At 30.0% G+C, this 13,442-nt stretch overlaps 1 protein-coding gene across 1 annotated transcript; it reads left to right on the top strand.

Annotated features, from left to right (window-relative positions):
• Nucleotides 1–9,689: 9,689 nt before the first annotated feature.
• Nucleotides 9,690–12,642, top strand: LOC130669614 (uncharacterized). The gene is made up of 4 exons (XM_057472601.1): nt 9,690–10,333; nt 10,427–10,996; nt 11,094–11,377; nt 11,639–12,642. Exons 1-4 carry the CDS (start codon nt 9,805–9,807, stop codon nt 12,476–12,478), a joined length of 2,223 nt encoding a protein of 740 aa, XP_057328584.1. The 5' UTR covers nt 9,690–9,804; the 3' UTR covers nt 12,479–12,642.
• Nucleotides 12,643–13,442: the final 800 nt, after the last annotated feature.

The following is a 13,442-nucleotide window of genomic DNA, read 5'->3' as shown; positions in this document are numbered from 1 at the left end:
TTCAAGTATACAGAAACTATAACAAACATCAAGGATTGATGTGGTACGAGTTGATGTGTAAGAAGTTGTCTATATTAAAGAGCACACGTTATTTTTAACATTCGTTATCCTTAAAATGTCCAATTGATAAGATCTAAAAAAGTTTTCTTAAAATATCTTCATAAATACACGTTTTATAAAAAAAATGAACTTGATCTTTTTTTTCAAAAATTTAATTTCCTACAAAATTGTTCCTATAGTTTTTTCATTTAATCTGCATATTTAATGAGATATTTAAAAAATACCGCGATTGTATCGACCAATTAACTTTGATCGTTCCGTGGCACGTGTTCTTTTTACTTCGAACAAAAAAACCGAATTCCCCACGTATTTTTTCACTAAAAAGAAGCTTTTTATGGGGCGTCTGAGAAAGTTTAATTTTTAACGACCACCCTAATATATCCCAGTGAACACACCAACGTAACAGTGATATCACATCTAGAGAACATGTAACGTAACAAATTCAACGTAAATTTTACATTCTGATGATATAAATTGTAATGTAAATGGTACGTCAAATTTGTGACATAAATGTGACATTCAGATTACATGCATGTTACTGACCGAGTGATATCACATTGGTGACCTAAATGTGACGTTCTATTTATATTACATACTGACGTTAGCTTTACATGCTAGATATTACCTCGGAATTACGTAACAAAATCTACTTATAAGTGACATAATCTTGGTGATTCCATTTTATCGTCACATTTACATCACAATGTAATGTTTCGGATATGTTCATATTGTTACAGCACTCTTACATGAAAAATAGTTATATTTTTTTTACATCGAAACATTTTATCACATTGATGAAAAAAAATTTACTTTAAAATGATGTACGTATTTCGACGGCATTGCGATAAAAAGGGTTATTCATAAAAATTATGTATTTGTTGTAATTAATATTTTTACATTAAATTTATGTAAAAAAAAGTAATTGATATTGAAACCCGCTAAGGCTTATGTCGAATCGGTGGAGTAACATTTTTTTTTATTTATATAAATTTACATCTGTATTTTCATTTGCTTATAAATAATTGAAATAATTATTTTTATTGTTATTATTCTTTTTTATTAAATTAAATACAAATAAATAACGATAAAAGTAATTATAAAATAATTATTTACAAGCAGGCGGAAAAATTATTAAAGTGTCTGACGTGAGAACATGCAGTCGCTGCACAATAGATATTTTGTAGTTCAGGAATTCACCGCTAAGATTTTCATGGGCGCGTAAATTGTTCCTCCAAGGATACATATGATCCACCTTTTATCCCCAAATCGAATGCACATTCGAGGTAACAAGTCCAACGGATACATTTTTGTCTGGTATCGACCCATATGGGACGATACTCAAAAAAAAAATAATATTTCAGTATCGAGAAAAATAAACAAAAGTAAGAACTTGGAGATTTTAAAATATTTATTTAAAAAAATGTACTTTTGTATAAAAAAAGTATATATGTTTTCCAGCCAATAAATCACATAATATCTTTTATATTTTTTCTTTATGAATTTTTTTTTTTAATATAGCAATTACAATTTCTAGCACATAAAAATGCTTTGTACAATTTAATATATAGAAAATGATGTCACTTAGAGGTTACTGTTATATAACCTCAACGTAAAATTTGTATTTTTTCTTGACTTCTGTGTTACGTGAATATGATATTCAAATAACATCACAGTTATATCACCAATGTAACATGTACATCACATTAACATCACATTTACGTTCATCATGTGACGTAACAATGTTACGTAAATGAGTGTGAAATTGTGATATACATGTTATGAAGATGTGATGTACATGTGACTTATAATTTTACGTAACCGGAAGTTTTCGTTCTATAAATGTGACATCCCTGTTACGTTGATGTGTTCACTGGGATATACAGTGGACTCTCGATAACTCGAACCTCAAGGGAAGTGATAAAAACTTCGAGTTAACGAGTTTTCGACTTAACAAGATGTTCGAAATTTGCAAGAAGATTAGACCAAAAATTAAGAAAACAATTGATTTCTGTTATATGAAGCATATTTATTTTAAAAAATTATCAATTATTGAGGAAAAAAATATTACATAAATTCTGTTATTTTTTTCTGAAGTAAAGAATTCTCAGATTTTTTATCAATTAATTTTTCAAGTTTAAAAAGTGAATCGAATACATGATCCTCAATGTCAATACATCTTTCGACATAGGATCGTAGTGTGTCAACTGCTTCTCTAGCTTGTTTAGTTGTAATTGCTGGTTCAGAATTAGATAAATCAGCGTCATCGAGGTCATCTGGATTAACAGTATCATTCTGATTTACAATGTCAATTATTTCAGCATCAGTCAGCGTTCCAGTGGTCGCTAGATCGTCATCACAAGTCACGTAATCTTCGAACTGAACTTCTATGTATTGAAGTTGATTCCAATCTGCTTGTAATTCATCTAAATTAGCATCTTCAAGAACTTCTTCAAGAACATCTTCAGGAGTAGACGTATTAAGTGGCATCGAAAATCTGCAACTGTTAAAGCAATTCGATATTGTTCTTGCAGATACACTCCTCCACGCTTTATCTGCCATCCTCATTGCCTGCAGTACAGTAATAGGTGAATTTGAATGTTGTTCCATATCACCTATAATTTTTCTTACAACTTCCTTTCTATAATAGGATTTGAAATTTTTAATTATTCCTTGATCTAGGGGCTGTAGTTTAGATGTCGTATTCGGTGGCAGAAATTTAACTTTTATGGCTTTTAATGGTGGAATTACGTTGTGAGCTGTACAGTTATCAATGAAAAGCAATATGTTACGTTTATCCTTAATCATTTTTTTGTCAATTTTCAGTAGCCATTCCTTGAATATTTCAGATGTCATCCAGGCTTTCGTGTTAGCTTCATAGTCCAATGGCAAAGATTTACAGCCAGAAAAACAACGTGGTTTTTTAGATTTCCCAATAACTAACGGTTTCAATTTTTCTGATCCTGTCATATTTGTTGCTAGCAATATTGTCAATCGCTCTTTGCTATGTTTTCCACCATAGCATTTCTCATTCTTAAAAATCAGTGTTTTGTCAGGTAGACACTTGAAGAAAAGGCCGGTCTCATCAGCATTAAATATATCTTTAGGCTCGTAATCCTTTGATAATCGTTTCAATTCAATTAACCATTCGTCACATACCTGATTGTTCACACTTGCACTTTCACCGCAAATTTTTTTAAAAACAAGATTCTGACGTTTTTTAAAATTTTCCAACCAGCCATTACTAGCACGAAAAGAATTGTGTCCAAGCAATTTCGAATATTCTTCAGCCTTCTCGCGTAAAACAGGACCAGATACACTTATGTTTTTGTCGCGGCACTGCTTAAACCAGGTCAGTAGACCTTCTTCAAGGTCAGGAGATTCAGCCACTCGTCTTCTTTTGTATGATATGTTTTTACTTTTCTCGTACCTTAATAAAATTTCAGCTTCATTTTTAATTATGGTTGATAAAGTACTAGCAGGTATCCCGTATTGAGCTGCTACGTCTTTTTTCTTCATCCCAGTTTTTACCGTGTTAAAAACATCGAACCTTTCTTGTAAAGTTAAAGTTGTTAATTTTCGTTTAGCACTCATGATGTCTAGATACGAACTGATTAGCAGTCAACAACTTTGCAAGAAAATAATTTAGAGAGAAAATATACACTACAAACAAGAATGTAAGAAGCATTGAACATTCCTACAGGAATTAAGATTTGATTGCTATAAGCCTGGAAAGTACGGAGAAAAACGTACTTAAATTTTACTAACTTCGACTTATAGAGATTCACTTTTAAAATTCGAGTTATAGAGTATAAATATGCCTAATCGATACCGGAAGGGAAACGATACTAAGTTCGAGTTACAGAGTCTAAATAATTCGAGATATCGCGTATTTAAGGGTTCAGCGGAAGGGAATACAAATTTTTTTCGAGTTACCGAGGATTTCGACTTAACGAGGTTCGAGTTATCGAGAGTCTACTGTATATATATATATTAGGGTGATCCAAAAAATAACAAATTTTTTTTTTTTTCTTCCAAACAGGTTCAAAAGTTTCATTTAGATAAAAAAAGACGCCGGTAAAAATTAGAGCTCTTAATATTAACATTAAGAGGTTCCTCATCGCGCTTTTCTATTTCCCATAAGAATAACATGAGAAAAAATTTTTTTACGTCTTCTGATTTTTATAAGTAGCTAACGATGCGTCATAGGAATAAATGGTAGGCATATTTTTGTAGGGAATTGAATGCTTTACAAAAAAAGATTCTTATCATTTTTTGAGGAATCTATTTGTTTAAAAGTTATTTGAGGTTGAAGTCGAATTTATATTAAATTTTGAGATTCTCTACTTTTCCGGCGAAACTATCAGACTTATTACAAAATATCATCAGACGTTTTTTGTAGACAATTTTATTCCCTAAAAGTTATTTCTAATAAAGTTTTTTCGAATTCCGCATTGTTTTCTAGTTATTTTTATTTTAATGTCAAGCTCTTAAAATCGATCAGAAGACTATTTTTTTATGAGCATGACATTCAAATAAAAATAACTAGAAAACAATGCGGAATTCGAAAAAACTTTATTAGAAATAACTTTTAGGGAATAAAATTGTCTACAAAAAACGTCTGATGATATTTTGTAATAAGTCTGATAGTTTCGCCGGAAAAGTAGAGAATCTCAAAATTTAACATAAATTCGACTTCAACCTCAAATAACTTTTAAACAAATAGATTCCTCAAAAAATGATAAGAATCTTTTTTTGTAGAGCATTCAATTCCCTACAAAAATATGCCTGCCATTTATTCCTATGACGCATCGTTAGCTACTTATAAAAATCAGAAGACGTAAAAAAATTTTTTCCCATGTTATTCTTATGGGAAATAGAAAAGTGCGATGAGGAACCTCTAAATGTTAATATTAAGAGCTCTAATTTTCACAGGCGTCTTTTTTTATCTAAATGAAACTTTTGAACCTGTTTGGAAGATAAAAAAAAAAGTTTCTTATTTTTTGGATCACCCTAATATATATATTAGGGTGGCGCAAAAAAACCGACTATTCTTTTTTTTTCCATCTCGCATGAAAATTTGTTGGTTTACGATGTTTTAAGAAGCCTCTCCACAAATCAGCTCGATAAAAAATTTTTAAGAGGTCGCTCACGAATTTTGAAAATATCGAAAATGATCGAAATTCGGATTTTTATTTAAAAAATTTTTTTTTTCTCGTGGCAGCAATAGTTTATATTTGTAAAATCATGACTGTGCTGAAAATTTCAGCCCAAAATTTAAATATTTAAACGGCGCTCAAGAATTTTGAATGTTTTCAAGCGCAGTCTCTTGGGCGTTTTTGAGCGACCCTTAAATATTAATAATAAAGCTTCTCGATTTTTTCACCATCAATTTGCATGACAATAAATGAAAATATAACCCGAGAAGTAGAAATAATAAGTTATTTACATACTTTTTTATTTTTTAATCCAATTTGTAGGTTTTTTCGCTCATTCAAAACTTACCAAATTTTATTGTTTAAGACTGTCCTGTATATTTTTGAATATGCAAAAGTTATATTTAAGTGAAATAACAATAATTGAGTTATAAAAACTAATTCAAACTATTAGTTACATATTATCAGTTAATATTCGAAATTCTTGAGCGCCGTTTAAATATTTAAATTTTGGGCTGAAATTTCCAGCATAGTCATGATTTCACAAATATAAACTATTGCTGCCACGAGAAAAAAAAAAAATTTTAAATAAAAATCCGAATTTCGATCATTTTTGATATTTTCAAAATTCGTGAGCGACCTCTTAAAAATTTTTTATCGAGTCGATTTGTGGAGAGGCTTCTTAAAACATCGTAAACCAACAAATTTTCGTGCGAGATGGAAAAAAAAAGAATAGTCGGTTTTTTTGCGCCACCCTAATATATATATATATATATATATATATATATATATATATATATATATATATATATATATATATATTGAGACAATGAGAATGGTCTTCGTCGTCCTAAGCCTTGCGATTCCCGTTTTTATCCGTCTCGCTGCCGTCTGATATTGAAAGTCATAGTGCCGTGGTTACATGACGAGTCTCTACGTCGACGCATGTCCGTAAGGGTGAGGCGAGGACAAAGTTCACCGGCAGGTCCAAGACCCTAAATTATCGGTCACTCACTTCGATCCTGGATCAACTAGCGCTCAGACGTCCTAATTGTATTCAGTATCAATAATCAGGCAATCTTATTTTTATTATTTCTATATTTTTGCCATATATTCTTCTACTTAATTATGTATTAATTAATTATTATAAATCAAGTTAGAATTAATAAGTTTACTGTACGTTACCGGTGATCCACTCGCATATTAAATAACATTAAGAATAAATAATAAAATCAGTGTATCACACGGCGTTATTCCATGTGGTCACGGATTGTATATCCGGCGTTCCAACCAGGGCTGCATTTATTGTACTTTGCTGAAACCTTACTGTGAGTAGATGAATTTTTGTTACGATTGGCAATAAACTTGCGTAATTCTAAAAAATCAATCCTTTACATTATCCATTGCCTTTCGTCCAATCCTCATCCTAAAATACTTGTAAAACTACTGAATAGTGTGAAATAACAATTATAAATCGAGTTACTAGTAGTAACTCGACTATTAATAAGTATAATCTATAATTTTATAATAAGCCGTGAGGTAGGTTGATAAGCTTTTTTTATACGTTGCCGAGTTTGGACAAGTGCGGGTTCTTACTTTGCAAGGACCCAAGCCCATTGCTCTATCTTATAATGTAAAATTTCGTAGAGGCCAGTCTAAGCCAGGGTTCAACCCGCGAATCCTGGTGGCTGCTGGTTAGAATCGCCAAGACAAAAAGCGATTTGTCTCAATATATATATATATATATATATATATATATATATATATATGTATATATATATATATATACACTAATGGAAAAAATTAAAGGATCAAAAAAAAATTCTAAATTTTTAGGCGATTTTCAACAGGCTCTAACTTTGAGAGAAATGGTCGTACAAAAAAAAAAAAAAAGAAATTGTAGCTTCAAGTATCTACTTTTTGGATTAGAACTTTAAAATTTTTTAGCGTCAGCAGTTTTTGAGTAATCTTAGAAAAACTAACGACAAAAAAATTTTCAAATTTTTTTAATTTTTTTTTTTTGGTCTTCGGGCGTAGAAAAAATTATTTTTGCTTAACCACTATAAGGGTCGGATACCTTGATTATTCAGCTTTAATTTCTTTTTTTATGGACCTTGATACGTCCACTTCTCGCCGAGATATCGGTCTTCAAATGGAAAAGGATCCTTTTGTCTTTGATTATCGATATCTCAGAAACCAATGATCGCACAGAAAGTTGATGGTGGGTTTTAAAAACTTGAATAAATTCCCTTCAACAATTAGCCATTGCTTTTCAAAAAAAAAAAATTTTTCCTATCGTCACATGAATTTAAAAATGCAACAAAAAAAGGGCTTTTTGTGGTTTTTTAAAAAATCAATCGCTGAAACGAAAATATTGTGGAAATCAATAATGTTGACTGTGCATTTTACAGTTCAATATGTCCACAAAAACCCTGCAGACAGCCAGATTAATCAAACCAGCCGTTTTTGTGTTTCACGCGATCAAATTTTTAAAAAAATTAAAGGATCACGTTTTTTGCTCTGAAAAGCTCATAATCTTTAACAAGATGAAAACAAACATTTTAGCGGAGCTTTGTCCACAATTTTATTGCAGACAGTGCTTGAATTTCCAAAAAAGAAAAAACTTTTTTTTTCGAAACAAAAATTTCAAAAAAAAAAAATTTTCAAAAAAATTTTTTTTTGGAATAACTTTTGGAAATTTACAAAACCAACATCCTATAATTTTTAACACGTTTACGTCGCTGCATTCCGTGATTTTACTGATCTCTCAGTCATTAAATTCAAAAAAAATTTTTTTTTTTTGAAATTTTTGTTTCGAAAAAAAAAGTTTTTTCTTTTTTGGAAATTCAAGCACTGTCTGCAATAAAATTGTGAACAAAGCTCCGAAAAAATGTTTGTTTTCATCTTGTTAAAGATTATGAGCTTTTCAGAGCAAAAAACGTGATCCTTTAATTTTTTTTTAAATTTGATCGCGTGAAACACAAAAACGGCTGGTTTGATTAATCTGGCTGTCTGCAGGGTTTTTGTGGACATATTGAACTGTAAAATGCACAGTCAACATTATTGATTTCCACAATATTTTCGTTTCAGCGATTGATTTTCTAAAAAACCACAAAAAGCCCTTTTTTTGTTGCATTTTTAAATTCATGTGACGATAGGAAAAATTTTTTTTTTTTGAAAAGCAATGGCTAATTGTTGAAGGGAATTTATTCAAGTTTTTAAAACCCACCATCAACTTTCTGTGCGATCATTGGTTTCTGAGATATCGATAATCAAAGACAAAAGGATCCTTTTCCATTTGAAGACCGATATCTCGGCGAGAAGTGGACGTATCAAGGTCCATAAAAAAAGAAATTAAAGCTGAATAATCAAGTTATCCGACCCTTATAGTGGTTAAGCAAAAATAATTTTTTCTACGCCCGGAGACCAAAAAAAAAAAATTAAAAAAATTTGAAAATTTTTTTGTCGTTAGTTTTTCTAAGATTACTCAAAAACTGCTGACGCTAAAAAATTTTAAAGTTCTAATCCAAAAAGTAGATACTTGAAGCTACAATTTTTTTTTTTTTTTTTTTGTACGACCATTTCTCTCAAAGTTAGAGCCTGTTGAAAATCGCCTAAAAATTTAGAATTTTTTTTTGATCCTTTAATTTTTTCCATTAGTGTATATATATATATATATATATATATATATATATATATATATATATATATATATATATATATATATTAGGGTGTTTCAATTAAAACTATTTATTTTATTTCTTCGCGGACACATGAAAATTTTGTTTTTCATGTTGAAAAAAAAATTCCCTTAAAATTTGAGCCCTTAATTTTGATTTTAAGTACTTCCTTTTTGGATTTTTACGTTTTTTGCATATTTTTGAAAAAATCGAGTGAACAGCTGGTTTTCTCGAAAAACGTCCGAAAGAAAAGTTGTAGGAAATTCAATTTTTGACAAAAAAGGTTCTCACGCTCATGTCTTAAAAGTGCTTTGTTTCAATGATATGAGCGATTTATTAAATAAAAGTAAAAAAAAATATAGGTTTTAATAAAATTTATGTATCTAAAACTTGATATGATGACTCAATATCAATTTTTTATTTAAATCTAACACAAATATCATAAAAAAAATCAACAATCGATGTCTTTCATCTTACTCTAAAAATTTTTTACTTTTTTACCTATCACGTCCTCTGGTTAGTTACTTTGATTGTTTTATTTACCGTTCTGGTTGACCTTGAAGAAGCTTTTTAATTACCGTAAATACCAGTAGAGTTGAATTGGCGCTAATTATCAGTTTGCATTGTTCTTCATTTACCAAACGTTGTTATTACGTTTGTCTATATCTTATAAGATATTAAATAGAACCTTTAACAAATACATGCGAAACTTTTTCGTAAATCATCATTAATTTTCGTTAACTTATCCTTATATTGTTTCAGTGTTTCTGTTTATAATTCAATTGATTAATATATTTCATTGCGTAAAATGTAAAGTTCTAACCTACAAAAAGTCTTGTGATTTCAGTTGTTTGTTGTTTTGTAAAAAATTCTAACAGTGCAATTTGGTTGTTGAACATCATTTTATAAAAATGAGTAAAAAAATATTTAATTATTTGATTGGTGTTCCAATCAGTGAATTAAGAGACAACAAATTACCTACATATCGGGATGTCATTAATCTTTTTATTTACAAGCACACAATATTAAATTTGACAATCAGACAGAGCTCGACCAATACTATTTGTGAATTAAATAACGTTTGGTATAAATTTTCAATTCCTACTAGTCGCTGCCAATACAACATAAAAAAATTGGAAAGTTTCTATCAACTCTACCAAAATTTGAAGAAAAATTCACGAGGAAAAAAAACACCAATACATATCGAAAAAATAAAGGGTTTTAAAACTAAATTAGATAAATTGTTCGATATTTCACAATCATCTGAAGTAGAAAATTTGCCAAGTGACATAAAATCATTTTTATTAAAAAGTCGTGAAAGAGGTGGTTACAGATGCTCGACTCTAGTCACTAACGAAATATCAAATGTCAACCAGGAGCCTCCAGAACAACACGAAGAAAACACAGAAGACGATAATGAAAATGATTGCAATACAAAGAGTGAGTAACTGAATCTTGTTTTAATTCTCTGAGTTATTCATCGATAATTTTACTGATAAATAAAAATCTATAATTTTTTTATGATGTTTTCAGATTTGAGTCGAAAGTTGAGCCAATTTTCATTATCTTCTCAAAGCAAACAGTCTTCAGATATAAGTGATAATAAAAGAGTCCATTCGGACTTTGAAGATGAATTACCCAAAGCAAAAATCAGAAAAATCAGCTTCATCACTCCGGAATTAGTTGCAGCGTTGGATAGAACACAAATTACCGATAGACAAGCAATGTTTATCATTTGTGCTACTTTAGACAGTCTTGGCTTAGATGTAGATGACTACTGCGTAAGTCATAGTACAATACATAATCATCGCAAAAAATTTCGAAACATTATCGCTGAATCGATAAAGGAAAAATCAAATTTTCCAAAATGTCTAACTCTGCACTGGGATGGAAAATTACTTTCGACAAATTCTTCGACATCTAAAGTAGAGAAACTTCCAATTTTAGTCACTGGTATTAATACTGAAATGTTGCTGGATGCGCCAATACTTTATGAATCAACCGGTGTTGAACATGCTGAAATGATCCATGAAGTTCTCCTTCAATGGAATGTGCAGGACAAGATTAAAGCTCTGTGTTCTGACACCCCCAGTGTTAATACCGGTAACTTGAAAATCTCTATTTCTACTCGATTCAAGATTTACTAGTTCAATTTTATCAATATGATATTCAATTAATCTTCATGAATTATAATTTCTAGGCTGTATGAACGGTACTTGCACACTATTAACGGAAAAATTAGGAAGAGAGGTATTATACTTTGCTTGTCGTCACCATACACATGAAATAATGTTGAGGAAAGTTGTAGAAACTGCTTGGCCTGCAACAAATAGTCCCAATGTGCCAATCTTCAAACGATTTCAAACTGCGTGGGAACAAATTGACAAGTCAAAGTTTAAAATTGGTGTAGAAGATGAAAACATAAAAATAACTTTGCTTGAAATAAAAGACGAAAAAGTTATTTTTCTTGATGACCAGCTTAAGGTAAATTGTCAAGGAGTAAATTATATAGAAATAAATCTAACATTGCCGCTCTATTCAAAATATAATGAAACTCAGATATAAATTAATTACATTGTTATATTAGTAAATCAAAATTGATTTGAAGATATAATCAACTGTTGTTTGAATTTTAGTGATAATAGGATTTCATTATATTTTTTTATTATAATAGAACTTTAAATTTGTAAAAAGTAACTTTAATTTGGTAGACCCATAATAAATTTTATTTAATTTCTCCATTAGTTAAACCACTCAAGAGATGATTACAAGGAACTATTGATGCTTTGCAAAATCTTTCTGGGTGCTGTGCCAAGGAGTGAAGTGAAATTTCGAGCTCCTGGTGCAATGCACCATGCCAGGTGGCTTTCCAAAGCTCTTTACAGCTTCAAAATGTACATGTTTAGAAGTGAATTCCAAATGAGACCGTCAGAAATTTCTTCCCTGCGTGAGATTTGTTGTTTTCTTACGTTCTTTTACATTGAAGCTTGGTTTGAAGCACCCTGTGCGATTAAAGCTTCTAACAATGATCTCGAACTGTTTAAAAGTTTGCTTAAATATCAAAAAGTGCAACCTAAAATTGCGGCAGCTGCACTGGAAAAGTTAAGCTTACATCTTTGGTATCTCCACGAAGAACTGGTGTGCTTGGCTCTGTTTGACTCTAATGTGACACGAGAACAAAAATTAAAAATTGTAAACTCCACTAAAGCCAATAAATCGTTTAATATAAAAGGTAAACGTCCTCAAATAACGCAGAAGTTATTTGATACATTGGAAACAAAAGAAATTTGTGATTTTGCTAGCAAAAAGTCAATTTTTCTTTTCGAAGCATTCGAACTACCGTACGAGTTTATTTATAATGACCCCGATAGTTGGGAATCCGATGAGGACTACAATGAATGCTTAAAAACTTTTTCATCTTTGAAAGTGGTGAATGATGTTGCTGAAAGAGGTGTAGCTTTGGCGGAGAAGTATAATGATTGTTTAACGCGAGATGAAGAGGAGAGAAAAAATATTCTGCAAGTTGTTTATAATCACAGAAAAAATTATCCTAACTGTAGCAAAAGTGAACTAAAAATCCGATAAAAGTAAAATTGCTCTACAAGTATAATATTAATCCGATTAATAACTAAATAATAATTGATTTAAGTTACATGTTTAATATTTGAATACATAAAGTCTTTAATTTAAATATAATTTTCTTTTTATGATGATCAAAAAACGTTACATACAACAATTGAGTTGAATGTCAAATTTTCTAATGTTTATTGTGTTAGATGTGAATAAAAAAATTAACATTAAGACATTATATCAAGTTTTAGATACATAAATTTCATTGAAACCTATATTTTTTTTACTTTTATTTATTAAATCGCTCATATCTCTGAAACAAAGCACTTTTATGACATGAGCGTGAAAACTTTTTTTGTCATAAATTAAATTTCCTACAACTTTTTCTTTGGAAGTTTTTCAAGAAAACCAGCTGTTCACTCGATTTTTTCAAAAATATGCAAAAAACGTAAAAACCCAAAAAGGAAGTACTTAAAATCAAAATTAAGGGCTCAAATTTTAAGGGAATTTTTTTTTCAACATGAAAAACAAAATTTTCATGTGTCCGCGAAGAAATAAAATAAATAGTTTTAATTGAAACACCCTAATATATATATATATATATATATATATATATATATATATATATATATATATATATATATATATATATATATATATATATGCGGTGATTCGACTCCACTCTATGAGATGGCATTGGCGATTTAGGATTGGTTCAATCTAATTTTCTTGGATTTGTTTTATGTCATAATTAAATTTTTGATATATTGCTATTTATTGAAATAGTGCAACGTATTTTCCACATGGTGATGATAAGGAACAAGGTACGCGTTCACAAATTTATTCCTTTAGATGAATCTCCACAGTTTACTCGAGTCGATATTGCTACTTATGTTTTTACCACTAGATTATCAATAACGTGTTTTATCTGAGGTAGCCACGATTTACGGTGACTGAAAACCAAACAACTTGATTCAAC

This window comes from Microplitis mediator, chromosome 6 (genome assembly GCF_029852145.1).
Source record: "Microplitis mediator isolate UGA2020A chromosome 6, iyMicMedi2.1, whole genome shotgun sequence".
NCBI lineage: Eukaryota > Metazoa > Arthropoda > Insecta > Hymenoptera > Braconidae > Microplitis > Microplitis mediator.
The sequence above is the reverse complement of the archived record's forward strand: the minus strand, read 5'-3'. Positions and strand labels throughout refer to the sequence as shown.